The sequence below is a fragment of the Pseudorca crassidens genome, chromosome 14 (genome assembly GCF_039906515.1).
Source record: "Pseudorca crassidens isolate mPseCra1 chromosome 14, mPseCra1.hap1, whole genome shotgun sequence".
Taxonomy (NCBI): Eukaryota; Metazoa; Chordata; class Mammalia; order Artiodactyla; family Delphinidae; genus Pseudorca; species Pseudorca crassidens.
The window spans coordinates 79,997,630-80,022,527 of NC_090309.1; the positions used below are offsets into that span (position 1 = coordinate 79,997,630).

The 24,898-nt window shown below is 43.1% G+C and overlaps 1 protein-coding gene across 1 annotated transcript in view; it reads left to right on the forward strand.

The window, feature by feature from the left end:
* The window catches only part of CYRIA (CYFIP related Rac1 interactor A), a 108,563-nt gene extending 83,905 nt beyond the window's left edge, over positions 1-24,658 (forward strand). The window contains exons 4-12 of the mRNA XM_067703662.1: positions 8,832-8,953; positions 10,188-10,293; positions 12,129-12,265; positions 12,938-13,015; positions 13,180-13,296; positions 13,387-13,466; positions 14,872-14,998; positions 18,957-19,027; positions 21,330-24,658. Coding sequence (XP_067559763.1) covers positions 8,832-8,953; positions 10,188-10,293; positions 12,129-12,265; positions 12,938-13,015; positions 13,180-13,296; positions 13,387-13,466; positions 14,872-14,998; positions 18,957-19,027; positions 21,330-21,393 — 902 coding nt within the window. The 3' untranslated portion in view covers positions 21,394-24,658. The remainder of the gene's footprint in view (positions 1-8,831; positions 8,954-10,187; positions 10,294-12,128; positions 12,266-12,937; positions 13,016-13,179; positions 13,297-13,386; positions 13,467-14,871; positions 14,999-18,956; positions 19,028-21,329) is intronic.
* The last annotated feature ends 240 nt before the right edge of the window (positions 24,659-24,898 follow it).

The following is a 24,898-nucleotide window of genomic DNA, read 5'->3' on the forward strand; positions in this document are numbered from 1 at the left end:
TAAAGGAAAACTAGAGCAGGCAAGAGCTTGAGGGGATGGGAACTTCAGGTGTGCTTATACTTAAAGGGAGGTTGAGTAGTTAGAGGATCCAGGAGAGAAAGGCCACACTGAGGAGGAACCTCATCTTACTCAGTTGAGATTCCTGATGGCAGGGCTTGGACCCCACCCAGTTTGGCGACCCAGCACTCAGCCCGCATTGAGCCTGGACTGTTGGACAGTGAATGAGCCTGAGTAACAGATGCTGGCCATGTGAAGAAACAGAATAGAACAGGCTAGATCAGGCAGCCAGGAGACACAGACATTCAAGTAGGAGGGAGTGTAAATGGATTCAAATGCTAAGAGTGGTCAAGAAGGAAAAAGCTTGAAAAGGGGATGACAGATTGGGCAGTTAACTGCCCAACAGATTCAGGATTTATCACTTTGAGTACAGAGGCTGGATTACAAAAGAGTTAAGGAGGAAGAAGTAGAAGGAGGAAGGAAGGCTGAACAGTATACAGCAACAACTCAAAGGCCTTTGGCACCTCTACTTTGAGTGTTGAATATTCTTTTTGAAGTCACTGATGGAATATAATTGAACTGGGTCAAATAGATATAATTAGGTTGGGTCAAAATATAATACAAAATAAGACACATCTGTCCTTAGGTTTTCCAGTTGTGTGGATCTGATTTAAATTTTTTGCCCTTTGCAGAGGGTTTTACAGTTTATGGTCACATTTCTACACGATCACTTAACGTCTTTTTATTGTTGTTTTTTCATCCCACTACTGTTTTCTTTCCATGAACAGAAGTTTTACATTTTGATGAAGTGTTATTTTTTTCCTTTTGTACTAAGTTCATGCTGTATCTTCTTTAAGAAATCATGCCTATTCCACGGTCATAAAGATATCCTACTACATTTCCTTATGAAAGTTTTAGAATCTTAAGCTTTACATTAGGTCAATGGTCAATCCTTAACTAATTTTTGTGTGTGTTATGAGAGAGGTGTTGGGTTTATTTTTTTTTCATGTGATATAAAATTATTCTAGCGCAGGGAGATTGCTTTAGTGCCCTTATCATAATTTAGTCAACTATAATATGTATCGGGCTACTTCTGGACCTTTTATTCTCTCTCATTGCTTGATTGATCCCTTTCACCAATGAATACCAAAACGTAACAACTAATAAATCTTAAAGTCAGGAAGAGTAAGTCCTTCAACTTTGTTCTTTCTCAAGATGTTTTGAGTATTCTAGCTCCTTTACTTTTCTAAATAATTTTATTTATCTTTTATAAGCCTTTAATGTCTACAGAAAATCTTGCTGGGATATTGATTATAATTACATAAAATCTAGGGATCGATTTGGAGAGAATTGACATCTAGGTAGTATTGATTCCTCCCACCTATGAATATGGTCTATGTTTTCATTTGTTTAGATATTCTTTAATTTCATTCAGCAGTGTTTTATAGTTTTTCGAGGTCCCACATAACTTTTGTTAAATGTACCTTCAAGCCTGCCATATTTTGACCATAACAGCTTTCTTGTGCTTACTGTTTGCAATGGTATATATTTCCCCATTCTGTCTGCCTTTATCTTTATAGCATGTTTCTCATAAACAACACATAGTTGGCCCAATTTTTTTCATCCAAGCTGATAATATCTACCTTTTTATTGGCATGTTCAGCCCATGTACATTTAATTACTGTTCGTATTTGAGTGTATCTTGGTGTTGTTTCCATTTGTTCCATTTCTGCTCTTGGTGTCTCAATGTTTTCCTGCCTTTCGATTAAATCAAATAATTTTTAGTATTCTCTTTTGTCTTTTATGTTGACGTTTTAGTTATGCTTCTTGGTGCTTACTTTAGAGATTATTATATACATCTTTAACTTATTGCCATCTGTCTTCAAAGTGTATTCTTTACGTCATGAAGAATTTAAGAAACTTATCACGGTACACATCCAATCACCACCCTTCCACCCTTTGTGCTCTTGCTATATGTTTTGCTTCTATGTACATATGTTATAAACTCCTCATTACAATATCTTTTTTTAACTTTAAACTTGCAATAGTCTCTTAAACGTGTATATGTTTGTATTTGTAATCTTAATAGATCTTTTATATTTTCTCACACATTTTCTTATTCCAGTGTTCTCCATTCCTTCTGACATAAGTAGGTCTCTTTGGTATTATTCCACTTCCCTGTGGAAAGGATTTGGATGGCATCTTGTGCTTATATCGTACATGACTTATTCAGTATCTGGCATAGACCTGGGCATGAAGTATAAGCTTAGGAATTTTGATTTCTTCACTGATGCTAATTCAGTAACTATCTGCAGAACATCTCCTGCATCCTAGCATTAGGAAGGACCAGCAGAAGTGGGGGTGGTGTCTTAGTGGAGCAGAGAAGCATGGGGGGAAAGACATAGAGCACATAAATATAGGAACATTAGAAGAACATGAACTTTTTTTCAAGGAGTATATAACTTTATTGGGGAGATCAGATGCAAACACATTGAAGAGACAGTAGGGCAGGTAGCAGAGAAGTCTGTAATAGAGAGAGCAAGTGATGGGCTGGCCAAAAGAAGTACAGGTTCTAGGCTGGGCCGAAGATGTGTTTCTTAGCACATAGCAACTGAAAAATGATTTTCTTATAAGAAAAACCAACCTTTATGAGCATAATAGGAATGCCAAAAACAATAATGGTGGTTGATGGGGAAGGAGGTGGGGTTAAGAGGGAAATTCTAAAGCTTCCAAACCACTGTCCTCTCAGGAAGGGTCTGAATATTTTGACCTGTTAGGACTACAGTCTCCTACTCTTTAAAGCAAGGGAGGGGGCGCTGTCAGAGTAGGCGATCATCTGGGCTTTCTTTGTTGACTCAGGCCACTTCCTGCTGCTACTGATCTCTTCTTTCATCTCTCCCTCTCCGGTACCCTCACATCTGCTGAGGTTGTTCACAGGAGGCTAGATAATCTTAGAAGAGTAAAGGAGGAAAATAAAGAATGTTTTTGGTCACTTTACAAATGAAACAACACAAACAAAGAGCAAAGGAACAGAACAGACCGGGGAAGGAATTTGTTTATGCCATCGTAGGGATTCATTCACAAAGATTCTTGCAGTTTCTAGCACTTTTGCTTTTTAAGCGCTTTTCATCTGTCAACATCCTCATTACGCTCCTACATGTCATAGACCCCACAGGAACATACAGGGAGGAGACGGGGCTCTTGTTAGCTTCCCTCCCTTTACCGAGAATTAATATGAGACCCAGAGAGATTAATAGGGTTTCCCTGAGGTCTCATGTTTAGTGAGTGGTAAAACTGATGGTAGGATCTGGGTCTCCAAAACTACATCCTTGGAACTCCCCCTTCCCCCATGACATCACAGGGATCTCACAGCACGTGAATGAAATAAACAGGCCCTCGAGTATCTTAACCCTCCCTGTTCTTTGCAGTCCCTCATCTGATTGTTCCTTGGGAAGGGGCTCTGGCATGTGATGGCTAATGCTCCTGTACAAATAAATACGTCAACCAGTCACACTTACTTACATCTTCCAATGGACCTTCACAATTTTACGTTGTTTCTGTAAGCGGTTAGTATTGTGCTATAAATCATTTCCATTTTGCATGCCCAAATTTTAATATTAGATAGTTATGTTTCTTAGTTTATCCTGAAGGGGCGAGGTGTGGAGAAGTGAGGAAGTGGGTGGGGAGGAAGGGCCATAGATTTAATTTATGGCTTTGGCAGATTCTTTCTGCTGTACCTTTCTTCTGTGTTTATACAACAACCAGTGGGGTACAGAGATAGGGATGTATCCTATTGATGAAATGCCAGGGCTTCCTTCCAAGCCAAAGACATCTCCAAATAAATGGTGTCTTCTTCTCACATTATCTTTGGTTAATTTGTTTGATTCTCTGTCAGCTTTTCCACACAGTACTGAATAGGTTGTTAGGAAAAGGTGTGTGGGTTCCCGGTGCTTGTAGAGACAGGGCTCGTCCTTGGCTGATTTGCAGAGATAAGAACCCTTTGATTTGACAGCCCTGCTCTGGGTTGAACCCTGCTGCCTTGCCCTGGGGTATGTTCGCCAAAGATGTCCATTCCTGACAAACAAAGCCCATGGCCACCTTCCTCTCCATCAGCACAGTGGAATGCCAAGCATTCTGCTTTCAGTAAATACCACAATCCTCCACTGTGAAACCTCTACCTGACCCTGGTGACCCCAAAATGCTGGCAGGGAATATCCACTGTCACTAGCAAATTGAGCTAAAGGAGGATAAATAGATCCCCTGTAAACAGAATGAATACTGTTTAACTTTCTTAATTGATAAGATGGTACTTTTCCATTAAAAATTCTAGGCACTTGGAATTCAGCAAGTTCTTAACAATAAATATATGTGTTCAAGGTCACAGTGCACATGATACATTTTCATACTTTCTACAATAGCACGTCCGGAAGAGGGGGTTTAACCCGGGGAAAAGCCTGGATAGGCTCGTTCCAGGGCTCCTAGAATTGCTGGTTTCTGAAATTGCCTGTGTAAATCACAGGGGTTTTTAACAGCTTCATCGTGAGACAGGAACAGCCCAGCTTTCTGTAACCATCCTCCTTAATTTTGATGAAATAACTGGTGATGATTAGAAATTTAGAATGTGATTCTTAGAAAAAATATCACCAAATAATTCACTGACTGCAACTGGGAATAATGACCCATTTCCATCATTAATATTATTGGGGGGCATTTGTGTGTGCCTGTGTGTGTGTATACCTTTGACTAAAGGTCAATCTTTGTGTTAAAAATAGAAAAACAAAACCCATAATTCAGAGTTCCTGTTCACTCAGCAAATGCTTTAGGAGGTTGCTGACAGGTTAAATATAGTAACCTTTTCAATCACTAATTCTTCAAAGTCTTTTCCAAGATGTCTCTCCTTGACATCCGAAGAGACAGTACATTTTAAAAACATGGTGACCAACTGAATCTGAATCTGGAGAATGCCAAAAGTATAGACCCCAGAGCCTCTCAAAGGACTACTCCAAAATGATAACAGCCTTAGAATTGGGAGAATAAACATTAAACGCAGTTTTTCACTCATCAAATATTCTATTAATGTGTTAACCACACTGAGGAAACGTTGACGCTGTAAATAAATGATGGAAGATTTAAAAACACAATGTTAATGAAGATGTGAACAGCCAATCTGATTGTAGGTGAGTGCATATTATCTTCATGGTAATAGAGAGACAGGCAGCACTGTTAGAGAGACAAGACAGAAGAGAGGATCTGGAAGTAATAGGATCTTCATTTCTTTTGCTGCTTCCCACAGCCCACGTTCTCTGTCACCTGGTCAATTTCCTCATTTATTCATTGAGTCATGACATGTTTAGTGAGTGTCTCCAGTGGGTAGGGCATATGGGAGCACTAAGGACAAGAATACAGACCCTGTCTCCAGAGATCTCAGAATTCAAAGCCAAGCAGAAAAACCATCACAAAACAATGTGAGAAGTATATTTAAATCATATGTTTCAACTATTCAGCACATTTTTCTACCAGCATCTACTGCGTGCCAGGCACTGTGTTAGGTCCTGGAGATACGATATCAAATGGAACAAATAAGGCCTGAGTCTTACAGGCTCAGAGATCAGATTCTCACTAATGAGTCCTAAGTGTCTGATCATGTAGCTGGGGGATCAAAGTGGGATGAATCATGAACTTAGGGATTTGGGCCAATACCAAATGTCACTTAGGGTTACACAGTCCTTTTCCCATTTGAAAAAAGAAGAAGACAGACAGATTAGGGCTTCTTCCAGTTGGGACTCTCTGCCTCAGAAGTTGATGCCACTTGTGATTTGAGTCCCCTGAGACTCTTAGAGCTGCCTGGCCCAGAAGACAGGGACTGTGCTGCTGGCCCCAAGGGCTTAATTATTAGCTGGAAGAAAAGGTGACTTAAGTTCCTTGACAGAGGAGAGCGGAAAAAACTAGGGCTTGCAATAAGCCTAGCAAATTATGGAAGAAAATGAGCCAGTGCATTTCTAAGTCAGAATCATTCCCAAAGAAGGAATGATGGCTTGGATTTCTCCCACCCCTCCCTACCCCATCCCTGTCGAACAGGTCCACATGAGAAACATTTCCAATAGGACACTAGGATATCTGCCAAAAGAAATGTTTTCCCAGAGAAGGAGGCTGGGGACTGAGGGTCCTGTTTCACAGATCACTCTGGCTAGCAGGAGGGAGTTACTGCAGGCCGGAAGTGATTCACCATAGCCCCCAACTCTGCCACCTCTGGGAGAGAAGTGGTGTCGTCCTCCATGTCACTCGTCCAGCTCTTTGTGGTCACATCAACGTCAATGTGAATTTGTATTAGAAAGTGTCACTTCGCCTGGGATGGAGAGATGCTTGCCTGTCTGTGGCCAGTACCACTTTTAGGCCACTCTCCTGGAAACTGTCTTACTTTTGAAGCACTTAAGAAAGGCCTCTGTTTTTAAAAACTGAGTTTGAAATCTTTCTCCTTTGGTGTTTCAGTAAGCATCAAAAGAATGGGGGCTTTTTGTTTTTGTTTTTCCAATGCTCCTCTTCTAGACCACTTGGCTTTAATTCTGTTTTGTTTAAAACTGATCAAGTGGTGACTTGCTAAGACGGAGTCATATGACAGCCAAGATTAGGAGCCTTTTCTGTTCTCCAAGTGCCTTCCTCTCCCATACTTCTTTGTATTGATATTCAAATAGACTTACCTCTCAGAATCTTGGTCCCAGACTCTCTTTTCCTTTTCCTTCTCAAATATAAATCTCTATAGGAAATTGTCTTTGTGTTTAGCTTGTGAGTTTTCGATACTTTCATCCAAAGGCGAAAGGATTTGAGTCAAGAGTATTTGATTTTTTGTTCTCTAGGATCTTTGCATTTTTGTCATATGTTTTCTTCCCTGACTTTCTTCTTACTTGGGAATTGCCAGCCTTACCCTGGAATTCTGTTCATTGAAATGTGTCCCTCAGTTACAGGCTTCCTAGCTTGTGGGTTTTAGGTTTCTGTTTAAGACGCCATATTGCTTTTAGAAAAGTTTGGGAAAACAGGAAAAGATGAAATATATAGTATATTGTGACAAACATTTTACCTGAGACAACTTACCAGGTGTTTGGGGGAAGCAGGAGAAGGATAGCAAAGGATAAAGGGGAAACATGTTTCTTTCTCTCCTCTGCTTCCCAGGCTGGATTCAACAATGTAACCTGGCAGGTCCCTTTCCTCTTTCAAGTCCAGCCATTCTTGGGCCACCTGCCAAGTCTTCCTCCTGCTTTTCATGGGCGCCCTCCCTTGGGGCTTCCAGCCAGCCAGCTCCAGTCCCAGCCCTTACATGGAGCAGTTTCCGCTTCTCCCAGACCACACTCATCTCTCCCTTCTCTGCACCCCGGTGCACGTGTACTTTAGGCCCTCCTCATCCGCTAGTTGAAATCCGTCTCATTTGTAGAAGGAACAGGTTTCAGGGTTTCTGAGTAATCTCTGAGGGCCTATGATTTCTTTTCTTTTAAAGAGAATTACTATGCACTGGTGAATTTCACCCTTCATTTCCCAGGTAACTCCACCAATTTCTTAGGCCTTAACAGGACCTGAGAAATAAAATGATCTAAAAATCTCCATGGGCATCACTTCTCGGAGGTCTGGCCTTGCATTAGTATAGGTCCAGCAGATGGTGACTGAAGCAGGAGCAACCACATCTGGCCCACGTCTACTCTGATACTCAGCCTTTCTGAAGACCCAGTTGGCATGGTCAATGCCTCACTTAAAAATTACCTATTTTATGAATTCTGTTTTTTCTGACCCCCACCAAGATTAGTCAAAACTGGGATTTGATCTGGGCAATGTTCGACCAGGTATGACTCCATCCCACCTTTCATTAGTGAGGTCCGCTGGGAGAATTCAGAGCCTTAGGACTTGGATTTTTGAAAACAGATTTTTAGGAGATGACATCTATCCCCTTTCTCTGTTAGCAGTGCCTTCGTTTTAGATGCAGATTAACTTCCTAACTAGCCTGGGCAAGAAACCTATTTTGTAGGCATCGTGAGATAAATAACACCCAATCTTTACCACCATTCAACTTCCACCCACTAGCCCCCCACAAAATACTCCTGCAGACAAGAGCAAACACTGGCTCCAGGAATGTAAGCAAGTAGGAATTCACTGAGGGGCTAAGGGGACGTTTCTGTGGCTGTTTGAATGCGTTCTTCATTATTTAAGCTTAAATGTGCTACTTATTTTTGTGGATAAATTTCACGGTTAATACCAAAGATGAACAGTACAGGAGCCTTTAAAACTCCTGGCACTCCTTGAGTTCATGTTCAAAGAGAAACCCCAAAGCTTTCTACAGATCATTGTGTTCCAGAAAGATACATCTCTGTCATGGCTCTGAAGGATTCATTATCTAATATTTTAAGCTTTTGTAGTATGGAAATATAAGGGAGACTATTTTCCTATCTATACTCAGATTCACAGACTTTCAATCATAACAGAAATATTCAATAGCTTCTGTTAAAAGTGGATCCCAAAAGATAATGTTGATTCTTCCTATCACCCACTGTACCGCTTGGCACGTAGTAGGTATGCAAAAAACGTGACCCATACAAATAAAGGAGTGCCTGCAATGATTCCAACACGCTTTGCTTAATGTGTGTGAAATGTTGATGACTATTTTGAACTGAGTAATGGGCAGAATTTCTGTTCGTTTTCCTTTCTTAGCACCTTGTTATGTTAAAGAGTAAATACTAAGCCTGCAGGAGTTAAAATAGGATTGTCTAGCAGGTAGAACTGAATGCCGAGCCTCTTCTCGGGCTGTTTATAAACACAAGCCCTCTGTGTCTTTTGGTTTCCCACCTGCTTAGATGCCCAGCCCACAGAAGGAGAGAGGGAAATATGGAACCAGATCAGCGCCGTCCTCCAGGATTCCGAGAGCATCCTCGCAGACCTGCAGGCTTACAAGGGCGCGGGGCCAGAGATCCGAGACGTATGCCAATAATAATACTGAGCTGACAGCACCCTTGGTGGAGAAAGGAAACCCATGCACGCACACACACAGCAAGATTAAGTAATAGCCCTAGTGTTTCCTAGCGTACTAGGAAGAACAAGGAGGTTAATGTGTCCTTAAAAAATGTATGAATGGTCCTTTTGATTCTAGTACGCTGATCTGAGCACACAGTGCTGTAGACTGTGTAAAGTGTCAGCCATTCTCTTCTCCAGCATACATTTGATATTGCAGGACTCACATTTAAACAATAATTTGTCCCTGTGTTACTTCATGTAAGGGAAACATACATATGAAATCTACGAACAACAATTGAAATAGGATTCGTAGTCTGGGTTTATATGAACTTTACAAAAATTTGTAATAATTTCGGCAGGTTCTGCTAGTATCATAAACAAGAGTCATAAAAGATCTCGTTTGAAGTAGTCTGCTCGTCTGTCATCTTGGAATGACATGTGAGATTTTAAAAATAAATGCAGGGAAAACAAAACAACAAACAAAACAAAAAAGGAAAATTGTCAGTGTGACTTCTGAGACTCCATAATGCCTTCAAGGCAAGAAACTTCACACTCCTTTTGTTTGAAATAATTAATTTTGTGGAAGTATCAGCACACACACACATACTGCCACCACCATTTTCTAAAAACAAAACAAACCATGACGACAAAAACAACAAAAACACTGCTAGCGTCATAATCCTCCAGCTGCTGAAACCCAGACAAAACAGCATTTCGAAGAAACTAGCCTATTAAGAGGTTATTTTTCTACTTAGGGGTCACCGTTTAATTTAGGTAATTTAGGTACCATCACAGACCGGCAGGAATGTAATACATATTATAAAGAAAGGAAAGTACCGCAGAATCTGCATTTCCCAATGAGCACTAGCTCTACTTTAAAAGAATCAAACGGTGATGGAGGAGGACTGAATTGCTTCCAATTAAACATGCATTTGTTTTGCATTGAAGATAAGAGAAACAAGATGACGTGGTGTCTAATTGCCGAGCCATTTACATTATGTTCAAGGGCTAAGATCGCCATCCTAATTGAGCATCTTGGACGACACTCCGATGAACTGATGTCCATTGAGGAAATACACATTAGCAAAGTACAGCAGGAATCGTATCTTTTAAACTCAAATTCTTTCTCAATCTTAAGTCGTTTTGATGGGGAGCTTACTGCTTGTTTTTAAACAGACAATTCCATAATGTTTTGGCAGGCCATTCAAAATCCCAATGACATTCAGCTTCAAGAAAAAGCGTGGAATGCAGTGTGTCCTTTGGTCGTGAGGCTAAAGAGATTTTATGAGTTTTCTATCAGGCTAGGTGAGTATGCGTTTACGGTTTTCATGTCTTACATGTGAAATTCTGTTACGGCGTTTGAGAAAGCAACAGGAAAGGTTCCGGGCGTTGGAAACTACCCCAGGTCCGTCACTGTGCATCGTCAGAGGCCACTTGTACAAAAACACCTGCCATGTCTATTTCTGTCAATCCACTTCAGAGTTTCTTCCCCTGCATTTATTGGTGCATTTAGAGTGTCTTTACTAGTGGGTGTCCCTTTGGTTTTGTTCTCAGCTACGTCTGACTCTTAACAGGTTTACCATGTCTGATCACATTTCCGAAGGACAGAGAAAATACAGGTTACCTGCTAACCCAAAAAGAAGTTGGTTGGCTGGAATCATGTGTTAAGTTTAATATAGTAAAATACAAGAAAGACAAACATAACATTCAATCCTTAAGCTTAAAAGAATCTGTGCAGGCACAGGATGGCTTTGCAGGAGCAAGAGGAAAATCAAGTCTGGTTGACAGTAGGCTCTACGTGACCACCGATATGATACAACCCCTCCCCGAACAGTAAAGCTGTCTGAGGTTTCCCTGGTTAATATAATACATCTAGAACGAGGAAGCGTGTGGTCATGTTTTACTCTACTTCTGCCATAAGTGAGCGCCACATTTTAAGAGTTAAACAGAGAAACTGAAGTACGCTGGGGGAATAATAGCCATGATGTTGAGAGAACTTGAAGCTAAGACTCAAAGGAAATAGTTCAATGAACTGAACCAGTTTTTCAAGAAGAGGGAGCTTCTGAAGACACTCAGGTTGAAGAGGAATCGATTTCTCTGTTTCTTCCAAGTGTGTGTCTAGACCCAATGAACTGAAATCCTAAGGAGCCAACACTCAGCTCAGCAGACAGGAAAAATCCACCCATCAGAGCATTCCAAGGTCAAGCGAGCTGCCTCAGAAGACAGTTTGTTCCCACAGACAGAAAATGCTAGTGGTGTCCTTGGAAAGAAACTGTAAAAGGACTCTAGGGATGATAGAGCAGGTACAGTGAACTCTTCTGTAAAGAGCCAGCTAATAAATATTTTAGGCTTGTGGGCCATCCTATGTTATTTGCAACCACTCAACCCTGCCATTGCAGCACAAAAGTAGCCACAGTCAATCCCTAGGGGAATGAAAATAAAGCATGGCTGTGCTTTGATAAAACTTTATTTGCAAAAATTGACTGTGGGCCAGATTTAGCCTGTGGGCCATAGTTTTCTACCCCTGCTCTAGAGGATTGGTTAAGTGACTTGGTACTAGGAGAAATACGTGGAAGGAAAAACTGGAAGGAAGTTTTAGAAACAGACTAGTGGGAGCAATGAGACTCTTTCCAGGACAGTAATGGAGGTAGATATGGCAGTGGGTTTGTAGAAAAATATTCCTGGGATTTGATGAGAGTGTAAATGCAGAGAAGAGCTGGAATGACCCAGAAGCCTCTCCCTGCAAAGCAGGTTATTTACCCCACGCAATCAGGGCCACCTCATCTCATCCTGGCTTCTGAATGGCTATCTCGTGCACATGCTCCAAAGTCACCTCTTTGTGGTTTTCTAACAGTGTGAGGAATTGGGATGACAGAACATGTGAGGGTCCGGCTGAGCTCTGGGAGACATTTACAAGACTGTGTGGCCCCGGGGCTCTTCTCCAGTGGAGGCGGAGCATGGGGGGTTCCTTTTCCTCCTTACCTACCCATGTCACATCTCACACAGTTCTGGGGGGAAAGGTGGAGTGGAAAGACTCAAGCAGGTTATCTCTGAGAATGTCAACTGGGGCTTCAAATTGTGCTTTTTGAAAAGATCTCTGCGGGCCACCTCAAATATGTCTGTATCCCTTTGACTTCCAGAAAAAGCTCTTCAGAGTTTATTGGAATCTCTGACCTGTCCACCCTACACACCAACGCAACACCTGGAGCGGCAGCAGGCCCTGGCAAAGGAGTTTGCGGAAATTCTGCATTTCACCCTTCGATTTGATGAACTGAAGGTTAGGCCGCGTGCGCTTGGACAATTTAACAAATTCTTACTGAGCACCTAGGTGTCCAGGTGCCCTGCAGTGCTGTGGGGCAAGAGAGATGAGTGAGCTGTAGCTCCTTCCCTAGAGAGGCGTGTCATGTGGTGAGAATTTGAACTCCTTGTGGTCAAAGTGATTGAAGATGGTGGTTTCTACATGGAAATTCAAAATCTGCCCAATGCAACCAGAAAAAACCATTTCAAATGTCTCTTCCTCTTTGGGAACAAGTATACTTTCCCTGAAATCTAGCCTAGGGTAAAACCAGGGCATATTTTTTTATTATTATTATTTTTTTTTTTTTTGCGGTACGCGGGCCTCTCACTATTGTGGCCTCTCCCGTTGCGGAGCACGGGCTCCGGATGCGCAGGCTCAGCGGCCATGGCTCACAGGCCCAGCTGCTCCGTGGTATGTGGGATCCTCCCAGACCGGGGCACGAACCCGCATCCCCTGCATCGGCAGGCGGACTCTCAACCACTGCGTCACCAGGGAAGCCCCGAGTATTTATTTTTAACCAGAAGTTGCTTTGACTCTTGGGTAACAAAGAGAAGTCCTGGTATCTGTGCGGAATCTGGTGTCCAGGCTTCTGATGCATGTCCTGCACCTGATGCTGAGAGATGACCTGCTTTCCTCCCTTCTGAATTTCAGATGAGGAACCCGGCTATTCAGAATGACTTCAGCTACTACAGAAGGACCATCAGTCGTAACCGCATCAACAACATGCATGTGAGTCCCTGGAACTCCCAGGTTGACACACGCATGCTCCAGGCATCGGGAGGGGCACAGGGAGAAGACAGAGCCTTTGTCTGTAATTCCATTTCCAGAGGACACTGTTTTGAGATGTTGACCATCTCTTTATCAACCGCATCCTCTCGTCTTCTTTTCATCAGCTAGACATTGAGAACGAAGTCAACAATGAGATGGCCAACCGAATGTCCCTCTTCTATGCAGAAGCCACGCCCATGCTGAAAACCCTCAGCAACGCCACCATGCACTTTGTCTCCGAAGTAAGCGACGTCGAGCAACGAGGTGCCTTTTGCCCGATTGCATGTAAAAGCTACTAACAGGGCTAATACCCATTTGTGTCTCCCGTTTAGAACAAAACGCTGCCAATAGAGAATACCACAGACTGCCTCAGTACGATGACGAGCGTTTGTAAAGTCATGCTGGAAACTCCGTAAGTTAAATCAGAGGTGTATTCGTGGTCAAGAGTTCACCTGTCTCTGTGATGATGGTGACGGTGGTGACAACATCTCACATGTGGGTCAGCATATTAACATCTACTTCTATATTAACTGAATTAATTTCATAAAGAATTCTGGGTGCAAGGTGTAGTATCCCCATTTTAGAGCTGAGGAAGATGAGGCGTAAATTGATTAACTGACTTCTTCCCAAAGATTGCATAGCTTGTTAGATGGCAGAATCAAACGTCAAATCAAAGATGCAGGAGAAGTTGTATAAGGATCAGATGGAAGATTGGGTTAAATGACTGGGTGTGTTATAAATATATTGGAGAAAGGATTTGAGAGAAGATGTCGAACCAAGAGTGGAAGTGGTAAGGCTATTGCAAAAATGATAATGAAGATCTCTCTTTCTCTCTCTCTCTCTCTCGTGCATGCAACAGTTTCCTTGCACTTAAATTACTTGCTAGATTTAAAAAATGGTTGAGTTTGTTGAGGTTGAGGCAGTATGGTAATGAGAAAACCTACACTCCAATGTCAGGGTTCCACTTATTCCACGTATGTCTGTAGCCCCTTTTGTGCCCATAAACAAGTGGTCTGACCTGCCTGGACCTTGGTTTCCTCATCTGATGAGGTTCCCATAATACCATCTATGATGCAGAGAGTTTGGGAGGCCCAAAGGCATCAAGAGTGCCTTATAAAATTTGGTGCTCTGTTCAAATGTAAGGTGGTGTTAATTTCAGATAGTTCACTTATATTTAAGATTTATTCCAAGATGGAAATAGTAATCATCATCACTGTGGGGACAAACCGTAATGAAGTAGATGTTAAGAAAGCCTCTAGAATTGGCTTGAATTACCTGAATCATCAGTGACCCTGTCAAGGTAGGTGAACAAAATTCAAACTCCACAAATACTCTCAGACCAATGAATGGTATGTAATTTCTGGTAGGTACCTTTGCCAATGTAATTCAGTCTGCAGCCTGTATCTTTACAAAAGAAGTTACCCAGACTGGAGACACGGTAGCTGCTCTATAGAAACGAACTTGATTCGTTTTCTCCATAATGAAGCCATTATTCTCTATAATCTAGGACAGCCAGAGAGACCTGCTATAAAATATTCAAGATTGATGGGCGGGGGACTTATGTACGTGATGAGCTGGCTTGCTGAGGGCAGAAGAGAATTTACTGCCCTCTAATTTACCTTGTTTTCACAATGGTCAGATAGACTCAAGGAGAATTACCATCGCTGGTTTCTTTAAGAGCTTATTAACCTGGTTCTGCAGGTCTGGAATTGTTCTCCAGGGAGGATAGGAGGAGACTGAAGTAGCCATTTGTGGAGCCAGAGATGAACGTGCTCTGTCACGGAGGTAGTATCTCTGCCACTTGTCCTCTCTTCCAGGGAGTACAGGAGTAGGTTTACAAGCGAAGAAACGCTGATGTTCTGCATGAGGGTGATGGTGGGGGTCATCATCCTCTACGACCACGTCCACCCCGTGGGAGCTTTCTGCAAGACATCCAAGATCGATGTAAGAATAGTTACGAACTGTGATTTCCCAATAAGAGCTCATAAATGTTGTCAAACAGACCTTGCTTCCCTCTCTCCCTCCCCTCCACACTCCCTACCCCCCGCCGCGGGAGTGGACTCTCCCAGATGCAGGCCCCATCGTGGCAGCTCTCCTCGTAGCAAGAAGTCCAGTCCTGTTCATATGTGTGCAGCAAACACATCCAACCTCAGAGACACAGGGGAATGTGGAGGTGCTGATTCCCTCAGGCTGTAGAGGAGCTGAGAGGCAAACAGTCCCCTAGCTGCAGGCTGCCCCTTCAGCTTACCCAGTGTGCCATAGAAACATATATTATATGTTATATGTGTCTCATCCTAGATTACAAGGCACCGCGGTCAAATCCCACACAACGTTCCAGCTTCCTCTCCCACCATCCCTGCAGGTGGCTCTGCCTGATTCCCATGCCTTTTCTTGTCCTTGGAATATGCTTGAGCCCTTTTCTCTGCCCAGAGTGCCCTCCCTCTTCTCTGATGGGGGGATTCTTTTAAGACACTCCTCACATGTCACCTCGTTTGGAGCACACCTCCTGTGCCCCGCATGGAGCAGAGCCTTGCTTCTCCTCCGGGCCCAGAGCGCCTACCATTTTGGGTTTTCTGACTCCCTCATGGACTCTGAGTTTGTTGACAAGGGCAGAGACCAAGATCTGTATACCTAATGTCTGCTTCAATGCCTGGCAGTGTCCTCGGTACATACAGCACGGCGCTCAATAGATACTCCATATAGCTTTTGCTGAATGAATGGATATGATTGGAAAACAAATGATTGTGGTGTGCAGGTGATTTCCTGTTGATTGTGGGATAAAACAGGCTCCTCTCAGCCCAGTGTTTGCCTGCAGTGACACCCAGTAGCGTATCCCTGTATTAATTTAAAGCCTTTTCAGTACGGAATAGGACCTCTTGGTACCGACTGATTCTGACGCGGCTCAGTCGGGGCGTGCGCACTCTATGCTCGTTCATCCATACAGAACAGCATCTCTGATGCTCTAGTTCTGTGCAGACAAAGGTCCATGTGCCCAGAGGGGCCGTGAATCTAAAGATTGCAAGAAAATGTATCCATTAATAATGCAACTTGGAGTACTCATTTTGAGGTTCTGGCTCCCTAGCATAGCTAGCCATGGTTCTTCAGAGAGTCTTCATTATTTTTAACGTAATTATTTCTATTTATCAAGAAAATAAATACTTATATAACTTATATATTGGGAAAATACAGGAAATCAAAATACAGAAAATTGGGACTTCCCTGGTGCCCCAGTGGTTAAGACTCCATGCTTCTACTGCAGGGGGAGCGGGTTCGATCCCTGGTCAGGGAACTAAGACCCCGCACGCTGCACGGGGCAGCCAGAAAAAACAAACGAACCCAAAACACAGAAAATTACATTTATCAGTGGTAACCTCACCATGGACAGATGACCACCGTCAATATGTGTGTCACATATATATGTCCCTTCATCTTATATAGATGTTTGTGTGTGTATATACTTAACAGATTAGCCCCCTGCCTTAATTTCTATTTTAAAACATATTTAATTTGCATAACAGTATATTATGGAAGTCTTTTCATACCAATAAATATTTTTACTGTATTCTATGTGAGGCTTTAACGTTTTTATGCTATAGATTAAGTATAAATAGCTCTGTTAATAACCCGTGAATATCATTTGAATATGGATTGAATTGATTACCTAGTACTCATAGGACATTCTCATTTACCACAGTCTTTTGTTAACTTGTCACAGAGTCAGTAATTAAAAATACACTGGGTACCATTATGTCCTGTAGCCCTAGCCTTTAAAAAGCTTGTCCTTGCTTGTTATTTACTAAGTCTTTCTGCTGAGGCTATAAACGTTATATAATATTAGATCTATCCCTACCCAGTCTTGATGACGTCCATTTGTTCACGTATGTCTCACTAAGAAGGTTTTTTCGTAGAAGATTGTATGTGTCTCTAGGAAAGTTTCAGGTTTACGGAGCACAACGTGTACGTGATGGGCCATTTTTCTTTGATGACATAAGGGTTTCTTTCCAGATACCAGTCTGCTTCTAAGCCAGCAGCTACTTGCACTGTTTTATAAATCCTTAGGGTATCCGCATCAACTGTGAAAAAGCAAATATTGAAATAGATCCTGTTACCTGCACTTACAAAGAATGTGTTCTATAGTCCAAAATGGAGGTCCTGAGTTCTAGAAACCCAGGTGAGAGAGAAACTCATTCTGCATAGAGGCAGAGGCAGAGGGTGACGTTTCAGGTGGGTCTTGAGGATTTTTACCAAATGGACAGGGAGAAGGAAGAGTACTCCAGGCGGAGGGAATCATCAGCGCAAAGTCATCGAGGCCCAGAGGGTTATGCATCATTTAGAGAACTGATGCTAATCGTGGGTGTCAGGAAAGCAGGCTGGAGTGACATGACATTTTCAACTGATTTCCTTAAACTTGTATGGAATGATCCAATACAGAATCACCCCTAAACCGTGGTCCCCAGCCCAAGCCTCACCCAGAATTCCAGACACCCCCTCCTTTGGACACCTGAGGCATGGCCGGCCTCAAATCAAAGGTTATCCTTTCCCCCATAGACCTGCTTCTCCTCCTCCCGGGTTCCTGTCTCAGGTATTTCACCTTCCTCCAACTCAGTCTCAAAGCCAGAAACCTGGAACTGTCCCTCAGAACCTAGGAACTGTCTTCTTCCCTCTTCACCTTCACGCCTTCTCCATCACCGCGTCCTGTGACCTGGACCTCAGATGCATCCTCCCGTCTTGCCCTGACCCACTGCTGCTCTCACACCCTCCCCCTCAGGGGCTCCCACTGGCCCTCGCATCTCCAGTCGTGCTTCCTCCGATCCCTTTCAGTATGAATCACATTACTAGATTGTTTAACACCTATCACGGGTGTTTTCCACAGGTAAAGGCCCCCAACTCCCGAACATGCTGTTAAACCCACATTGAATCTGGCCCTGACTACACCTCTGGCTGCATCCTGTTATTCACACTCAAGGCTTTCATCAGCCTGAAATAGAACTCGAAATTCCCAAAGAGTATCCACTGCTCTTCTGCCTCTTCTCTCATCTATGGCCCCGTTCCTCCTTGGGCACTTTTTACAAGAACACATATCACAGGATGATAATGAGCTGTTTGTCTCTCTTCTCCCACTAGACTATGAGCTCTTTCGGGAGAGGGACCAAATCTCTTCATTCTGAGCTTGACCCCATCCTGCACCTATGACAAGCATCTCTGATCGACCACGACATTCTTTCTGGATGAGCCTAAACATGGCCCCAAATGATTCTCAACCCTGGGCTTCTGGCTGCCCCCATCAATCCAACAGCGTTTATCAGGGCTTTAGGAAAAAACTTGCAACATACAAGAACATTTTTATAAGTGACCTTTATAAAAGAGGCCCTTAGTACAGTATACCCAAATCAGTGCATGAACGTCTGAGCTTAAAATGAGTGATGGTGTTCTTTCCAGATTCTTCCTTCGAAAAAAAAAAAAAAGAAAAAAAAAATTTGTTAAGTTGTTGAGTTTACCAGTCACACAGCTGAAGGAGGAAAAGCATTCTGGGCAGAGAGATGACATAAAACGATCAGGTTTGCAATTCATTCAGTCAGTCTCAACTGAGCACAGGCTAGAGGAGGAGCTCTCCCCTTGGCTGTGGAGTCCAAGACAAGAAAATCAAAATCAGGTCGCTGTCCCCAGAAGTCAGACACATAGAATGTTCGATTGCAGTATCATAAGAAAACTGGCACAGAACCTTCTAGAAGCCCAGAGAAACACCTCACTGGCCTGAGGGGGTAGGAAGGTGTGTTGGACATTTCTGAGTTTGATTTCTATGGGAAGAAATAATGTGATATTATTATGAACAGATGTTGTGATGGACAGGTACTACGATGGAATTACTGGGGTATTAACAAACTCTCGTGCTTTCTTCTAGATGAAAGGCTGTATAAAGGTGTTGAAGGAACAGGCCCCAGACAGTGTGGAGGGGCTGCTGAACGCCCTCAGGTGAGCCTCAGCCCTGTGGGGCAGCCAACCCTTCCGAACCATTGCAAATGTAGGTGCTGTTTGGGTCCGAGGGCTAGAATGCCAGGCTTAACCCCTTTGCATCTGTTAATACATGTCATCTTCCCAACTGCCTGTTGAGGTCAGCCCCATTTTTATCATCCCCTTTTTACAGATGGAAGAAACTGAAATTTAGAGAAGTCAACTCACTTGGCCAAAGTCACACAGCAGATGGCTGAGCCAGGATCTAAACCCAGGCCTGGGTGACCCCGCAGGTCAAAGGCCTAACTCCCAGCCACAGTGCTTTGTGGTTGGTGGGGACTTGCAGAAGAAGAAGCTTCCCCGGTCTCACTTCCCCCTGCACCTGTGGTTCCCTGGCTGCACAGGAGAATCATGTGGGTAGCTTTTGAAAACACTGACGCTCAGGGTCCAATCCAGGCCAAATGAGTTCGAATCACTGGGCTAGGGCCTCAGGCGTCCATTTTGTGTGTGTGGGTTTGCTCTGAAGGTCCCTGGGTGAGTCGTACGTGCAGCTCCAAAGCTGAGAACCCTGCTGTCCCCTGTCTGGATGCCCTTGTAGCTGGCGAGTGTTCCTGACGTCTCCTCGCTGCTAACGCGTCATGCCCGCGCACCTGCTCTCTTCCCGAGGACACGTGCGCTTAATCCACTTCAGGGGAGGTATTCTCGTTTCTTAGCTGTGACGTATCCACAGGAGTTTGCTGAATCATGACAGTCGGGATTGTAATCTGGAAAGTTTATGGTCCCTGCTGTCTCATTCATCTGAATGATTCATCATCACCATTCAACTGATTTCCCTCAGTTCCTCTCAACTTCATGCGTGTAGTCAATGTTCAATAAGTATAAGTGAGATGGAGCAGTGATCCTCTATGCACGTACAACACACATGTTTCCTGCTCTCATTGAATCATCACAAGTCAGAGTGATAAGATCTGTTACCCCATCTAATAAATGAAGAAACTGAGATGCACATGAAATGCATAATTACACACTGAGGCTAATCCTTTTTCATGAAGTTGCTAAGTCATCATTTCAGAAGAGATGTAGCTTTAACCCAAGAGCCTTCCAGATTCTGTGGGTAAACCGAGGTTTTCTCCATTGGTGCCCATTTCACAAAAGGCTGGCTTTCCACACTCAGTAAGAAGACTTTGGCTTCTGTTTGTTTGTTTTGCTTTCCAGCATCATTCAGTCAAGCAGAGCTTCGAGAGCAGGGCACTGCGGTAGGCTGTGAGTTCCATCTGAACCTCGGCATTTGGTGTCTCTTGTAGACACTGTGGGGAAGTCAAAGAACACAGGTTTTTGAGGCAGGCAGACCTGGATCCAAATCAGAAATCACAAACTGTTTACAGATCATACGTCGTTGTATCTGTCATCTGGAACGGGTCTTTAACGTCTCCGAATCTCAGTTTGCACATCTGTAAAATGGAGGCAATAACCTGTCCTACAAAGAGTTAGTGCGAGTGGAAAACTTCCATGGAGTGCTTGGGACGCGGTCAGGATTTTATTACATGTTACTTCTCTTTTCCTTTCTTTTCATGAACTATCTACACCAGTTAATGTGAGGAGACAAACGACACCACTTTTCTTCAGTATATGGACCTGCCATCGTGCCCCCTTGTGGTGGCAAGGAGGACAAGTATTCCCATAAAAGTAGAAAACCCTAACAGTTTAAGTGTTGGGTAATGTTGTTATATGCAAACCCATATTTTAATATTTGTGTCTCAGCGGGGGTGGCCTAGATGGCCAAGATCCTGCGCTCAAGCACGTGAAGTCTGCCTCCCTGGAAAATGAGATCGCTTGTGTCTCCTCCGTGAAATTATTTGATTAGGTGGAAGATCTACTTGTTTAATAACCATAACATAAAACTCCTTTGGAAGGAAGGATCAAATGTTAAATCTGGGGCTTCCCTGGTGGCGCAGTGGTTGGGAGTCCGCCTGCCGATGCAGGGGATACAGGTTTGTGCCCCGGTCCGGGAAGATCCCACATGCCGCGGAGCGGCTGGGCCCGTTGAGCCGTGGCCGCTGAGCCTGCGCGTCCGGAGCCTGTGCTCCGCAACGGGAGAGGTCTCAACAGTGAGAGGCCCGCATACCGCAAAAAATATATATATATTAAATCTGAGACTGCTCTGGGCATTGAAGTGTGGCTCTTTGTCTAAAGAACCAATGCCAAGTTTGATTTCTAAATATCAGTTAAGTCTCCCAAGGTAAAGATGAGCTGGAGAGTCACGATCGAAGCTGTCTCAGAGTGCTGTTTACACACTGACGGCCATCATTTTCTCTCCATCCAGGTTCACTACAAAACACTTGAATGATGAATCGACTTCCAAACAGATTCGAGCCATGCTTCAGTAAAGCTTTGCTCAGTGAAGAGGATCTTTGAACTGACCTCAGAAGATGTATATGTTTACATAATTTAATACAGATTGATGTTAATACTCGTGTATTTACATAACCGTTTCCTTCTTGTCCCTGAAATATATGGACCTTAATTTGTATCCCGACTGACTCAACCCAGCAGAGCATAAATTGACTGGAGAGCCTTATCTTCGATGGCTGAAAGGAAAACCGCTTCTCCAAAAGGAAAATTTTGGAGACATTGATCTTTGCTACTGGAGTTCCTTACACCTTTAACAATCAGAAATTCCTAATAGCTTGTGGTCATGTTTTAATTCTAGATGTGTAATCTCTCTGGGAAGTATAGTTATAGAAACACAAAGTATTTGATTTCCTGGGTCAGCTCAACTACAAGAAACACAGCTGTTATCCTGACAGAGAGAGAGGGATCCCAGAAAAGACAAATGCACGTGGAGACACAAAGCCAAGTGTTTGGAATTCAGCGCACCCCCTCTCTTTCCTCAGACAGCGCAGCACACGTGCAACTTTTTTGTTGCATGTATTTTATTTATCAGCATACTCTCTTCCTGTTTTGATTTATACCCCCTAATGTTCCCTTTCCATTTTGCAAGAGGAAAAATCAGTGTGTTTGCATCAGTTCATGGGAGGGAAGCAAGGATAGATAGATGTGCTGTTGTGGATGGGTTGGTGGCTGTCGTGGAAGTGGGGCACAGGTGGGGAGGAAGGGCACCCAGGCGACAGGACAGTCATCTCTCTGCTTCAACCTTCTGTCTCCAGGGACAGGGAAATGGAGCTCTGGCTAAAATTGTGGGTAAGGTTGCTAACATTCCTGTTGTCTGTGGAGCACTGCGTACACACCCCCTCCTAATAGGAGCCCCGTCCTCTGGGGACCATCCATGTGGCAGCAGAGACCTAGACACTTAATTAGTTACCAGAAAACTAGAGGAACTTAGAGGGGAGATTTTCGTTTTCTGGTTATCTAATATTTAAATGGCAGCTCCTTTATGACCCAACTGCTAGCTTGTTGCAATGTATAAACTCTGGCTTGAGTACCTGGGTTAAGTCCTCGCCCTGTTGATTCACAGAGTGATCTTGGGAGATTCACTTAAGGTCTCTGTGTCTCACTTTCCTCCTCTATAAAATGGGCAAATAAAACAGATAATCTCCAGTAGTCCTACAAGACTATGAGCCACTAAAAAGACTGACTCTCACATCCTTCCTTTGTAAGTAGAGTCCAGTAAGCATCACCCCACCTTGTCTTGATGCTTAGCAGTATGACAAGGGTCATTGTGTCTGCAGACAGAGTTTAGAATGGAATCTTGGAGATCTTCTATTCTGGTCTCCAAGTGGAAAAACGAGACAGAGGATGAAGTCTAACAGGATCACCCCCATGTAGGACTAGAACCCAGGATGCCTCGTTCCTGACTCCAGCCCTTTCTTTTTCACCACGTGGCCTATGCATACATACTATGGGGGTGGTACTGGACGCTTTTAAATAACCCCTCGGCCTGAACCATATAATTGCTTGCCTATTTCTGATGGAAGGAAAGAGTTGCCCAGGGAATGGTAACTCCCAAAGTTGGGTCTGGTTATATCAGGATTTGGTGTCATTCACAATGTCCCAAGGAATGAGCTGTCACACCATTACTTTCCTGACTTTGGTGGCCAGCTGGCATTCCCTTGAGTCCTCCAAGAAGAGGAGAGACACACTTTGGTTTTGTTTATGTTTCACAAAGAAATCCATTCAAGTGACAGAACAGATTACCCAGCCTGCATCTAAACGTCAGTCAACGAGTAGAGGAAAGGCCCTTTTCCTTGGAGCTTTTCCAGGTGAACAAGTACAGCTGCTTGGATGAGGGTCCTCTCATCAGAACAGAAATGCACTAGATGGCTTTCAAGACCTTTCCAAACCTAGGCATTCTAAAACCCTAGAGGAAGCCAGCAATTAGGATAACACTGGGTAAACAAATTCATTAAATATTCAGCTTAAGAAACATTCTTTTACTTGGCAGGCCCATGTTATCTTTGGGAAACAACTGTCAAGACTAGAGGTATAGATGCACTCAATGTTTATCGTCACTGGGTTTACTTTCCTCCCATATCAGGGAAGGAGATGAAGTCTTGGAGAGGGGAAAGGACTTGCAGAGTAAATAGTTGAGCACGTTTATAATTTTTAATTAGACTTTCTATCAAATGGGACCAAACATAGGGGAGAGGCTGCCGGTCTGCCCCGATTTAGCCAAGCTACCTTGTTTCAAAGCCAAGATTCACTAGTACGTGGATTCGCAAACGCCCAGGACCTGAACTATTGCCTCTGACTATCAGGGGGACGGTTAACTGAATGTCTGTGATCACTAACAGGTGATGGGCCTTGGGTCCACTCCGGAGCTATTGTGGGAGACAAATTCTTTTAACAGACCGTCCACCAGGCATCAGACATCTTTGAAAAATCACAGCTTTTTGTGCTGCATGCACATGTGTCCACAGCCTGTGAGTGGTTCAGGGGAAAGTGCTAGCCACAGTATCCATGTCCATGTTAACTATATTTCATATTTCATGTCTCGTCGTTTTCAAATAAAAGTGTTTTCCATTACTCAGATATTTATTTTGGGGCAAGCAACAAGGTGAAAATTACATTTCTCAGATGCACTGCTACTTTGGCATTATAACTTTGTTCTTGGAAACATTTTATGTGCCACTAGGCATTAGGAAAACAAAGTGACAATGAATGTTTTGAATTGTGGTGGCCCATTGGGGCTGGAGTATTAATTAACAACCAGAAAGGGAATCCTGGATACTATCCTTTAACTATTAGTTAATATCATGCTTCATCGGTGTTTGCTCCTAGCCGTCACCATTGTATCAAGTTATTAATGGTAAACTGAGGTTTTTAATACATCATCACGTTTAAATAACAGTAATTTCATGCTTTCTCAAAAGAAAAATGAAGCTCTCTCAATCTTGGAATCTAATGGTGCAGTAGACATCAGAAACTTCTCATTCAGTCTTGTATCCCAGACAGATACAAATTTTTCTAGATGTTAATAATAAACATTGGAATTTTATCTTCAAGAAACAAAAACTTTGGAACCCAATTTCCCCACTACATCTATAAAGGCTGCTGCATACACAAAGCTGTTTAAAAGTTGTTGTATATTGTTTGCTGAAGTCCCTGTAATTTTTTTTTGCCTGCTTTGCCTCTTTTTGTACAGAAGTTTTGAGTGTGAAATGAAAATTAAAGTTTGGTACATATATTTAAAAATACATCTCTTTTATATGATGTTCAAGGTTAAGTGGGTAGGAAGCACATGATCACAGATACTTACTAAACATAGATGTTTGCTGAACACCTGCTCTGCGGACCAGGAAATCACACCAGCTGCCCTTCACCTCTCTATACCTCAATTATTTCATATACCCAAAATCTGAAATACCCAAAATGAACTAGTCTTGGTACCAGCTGTATTTATTCATTTCAGCAAAGACCCCCATTATTTTTTTT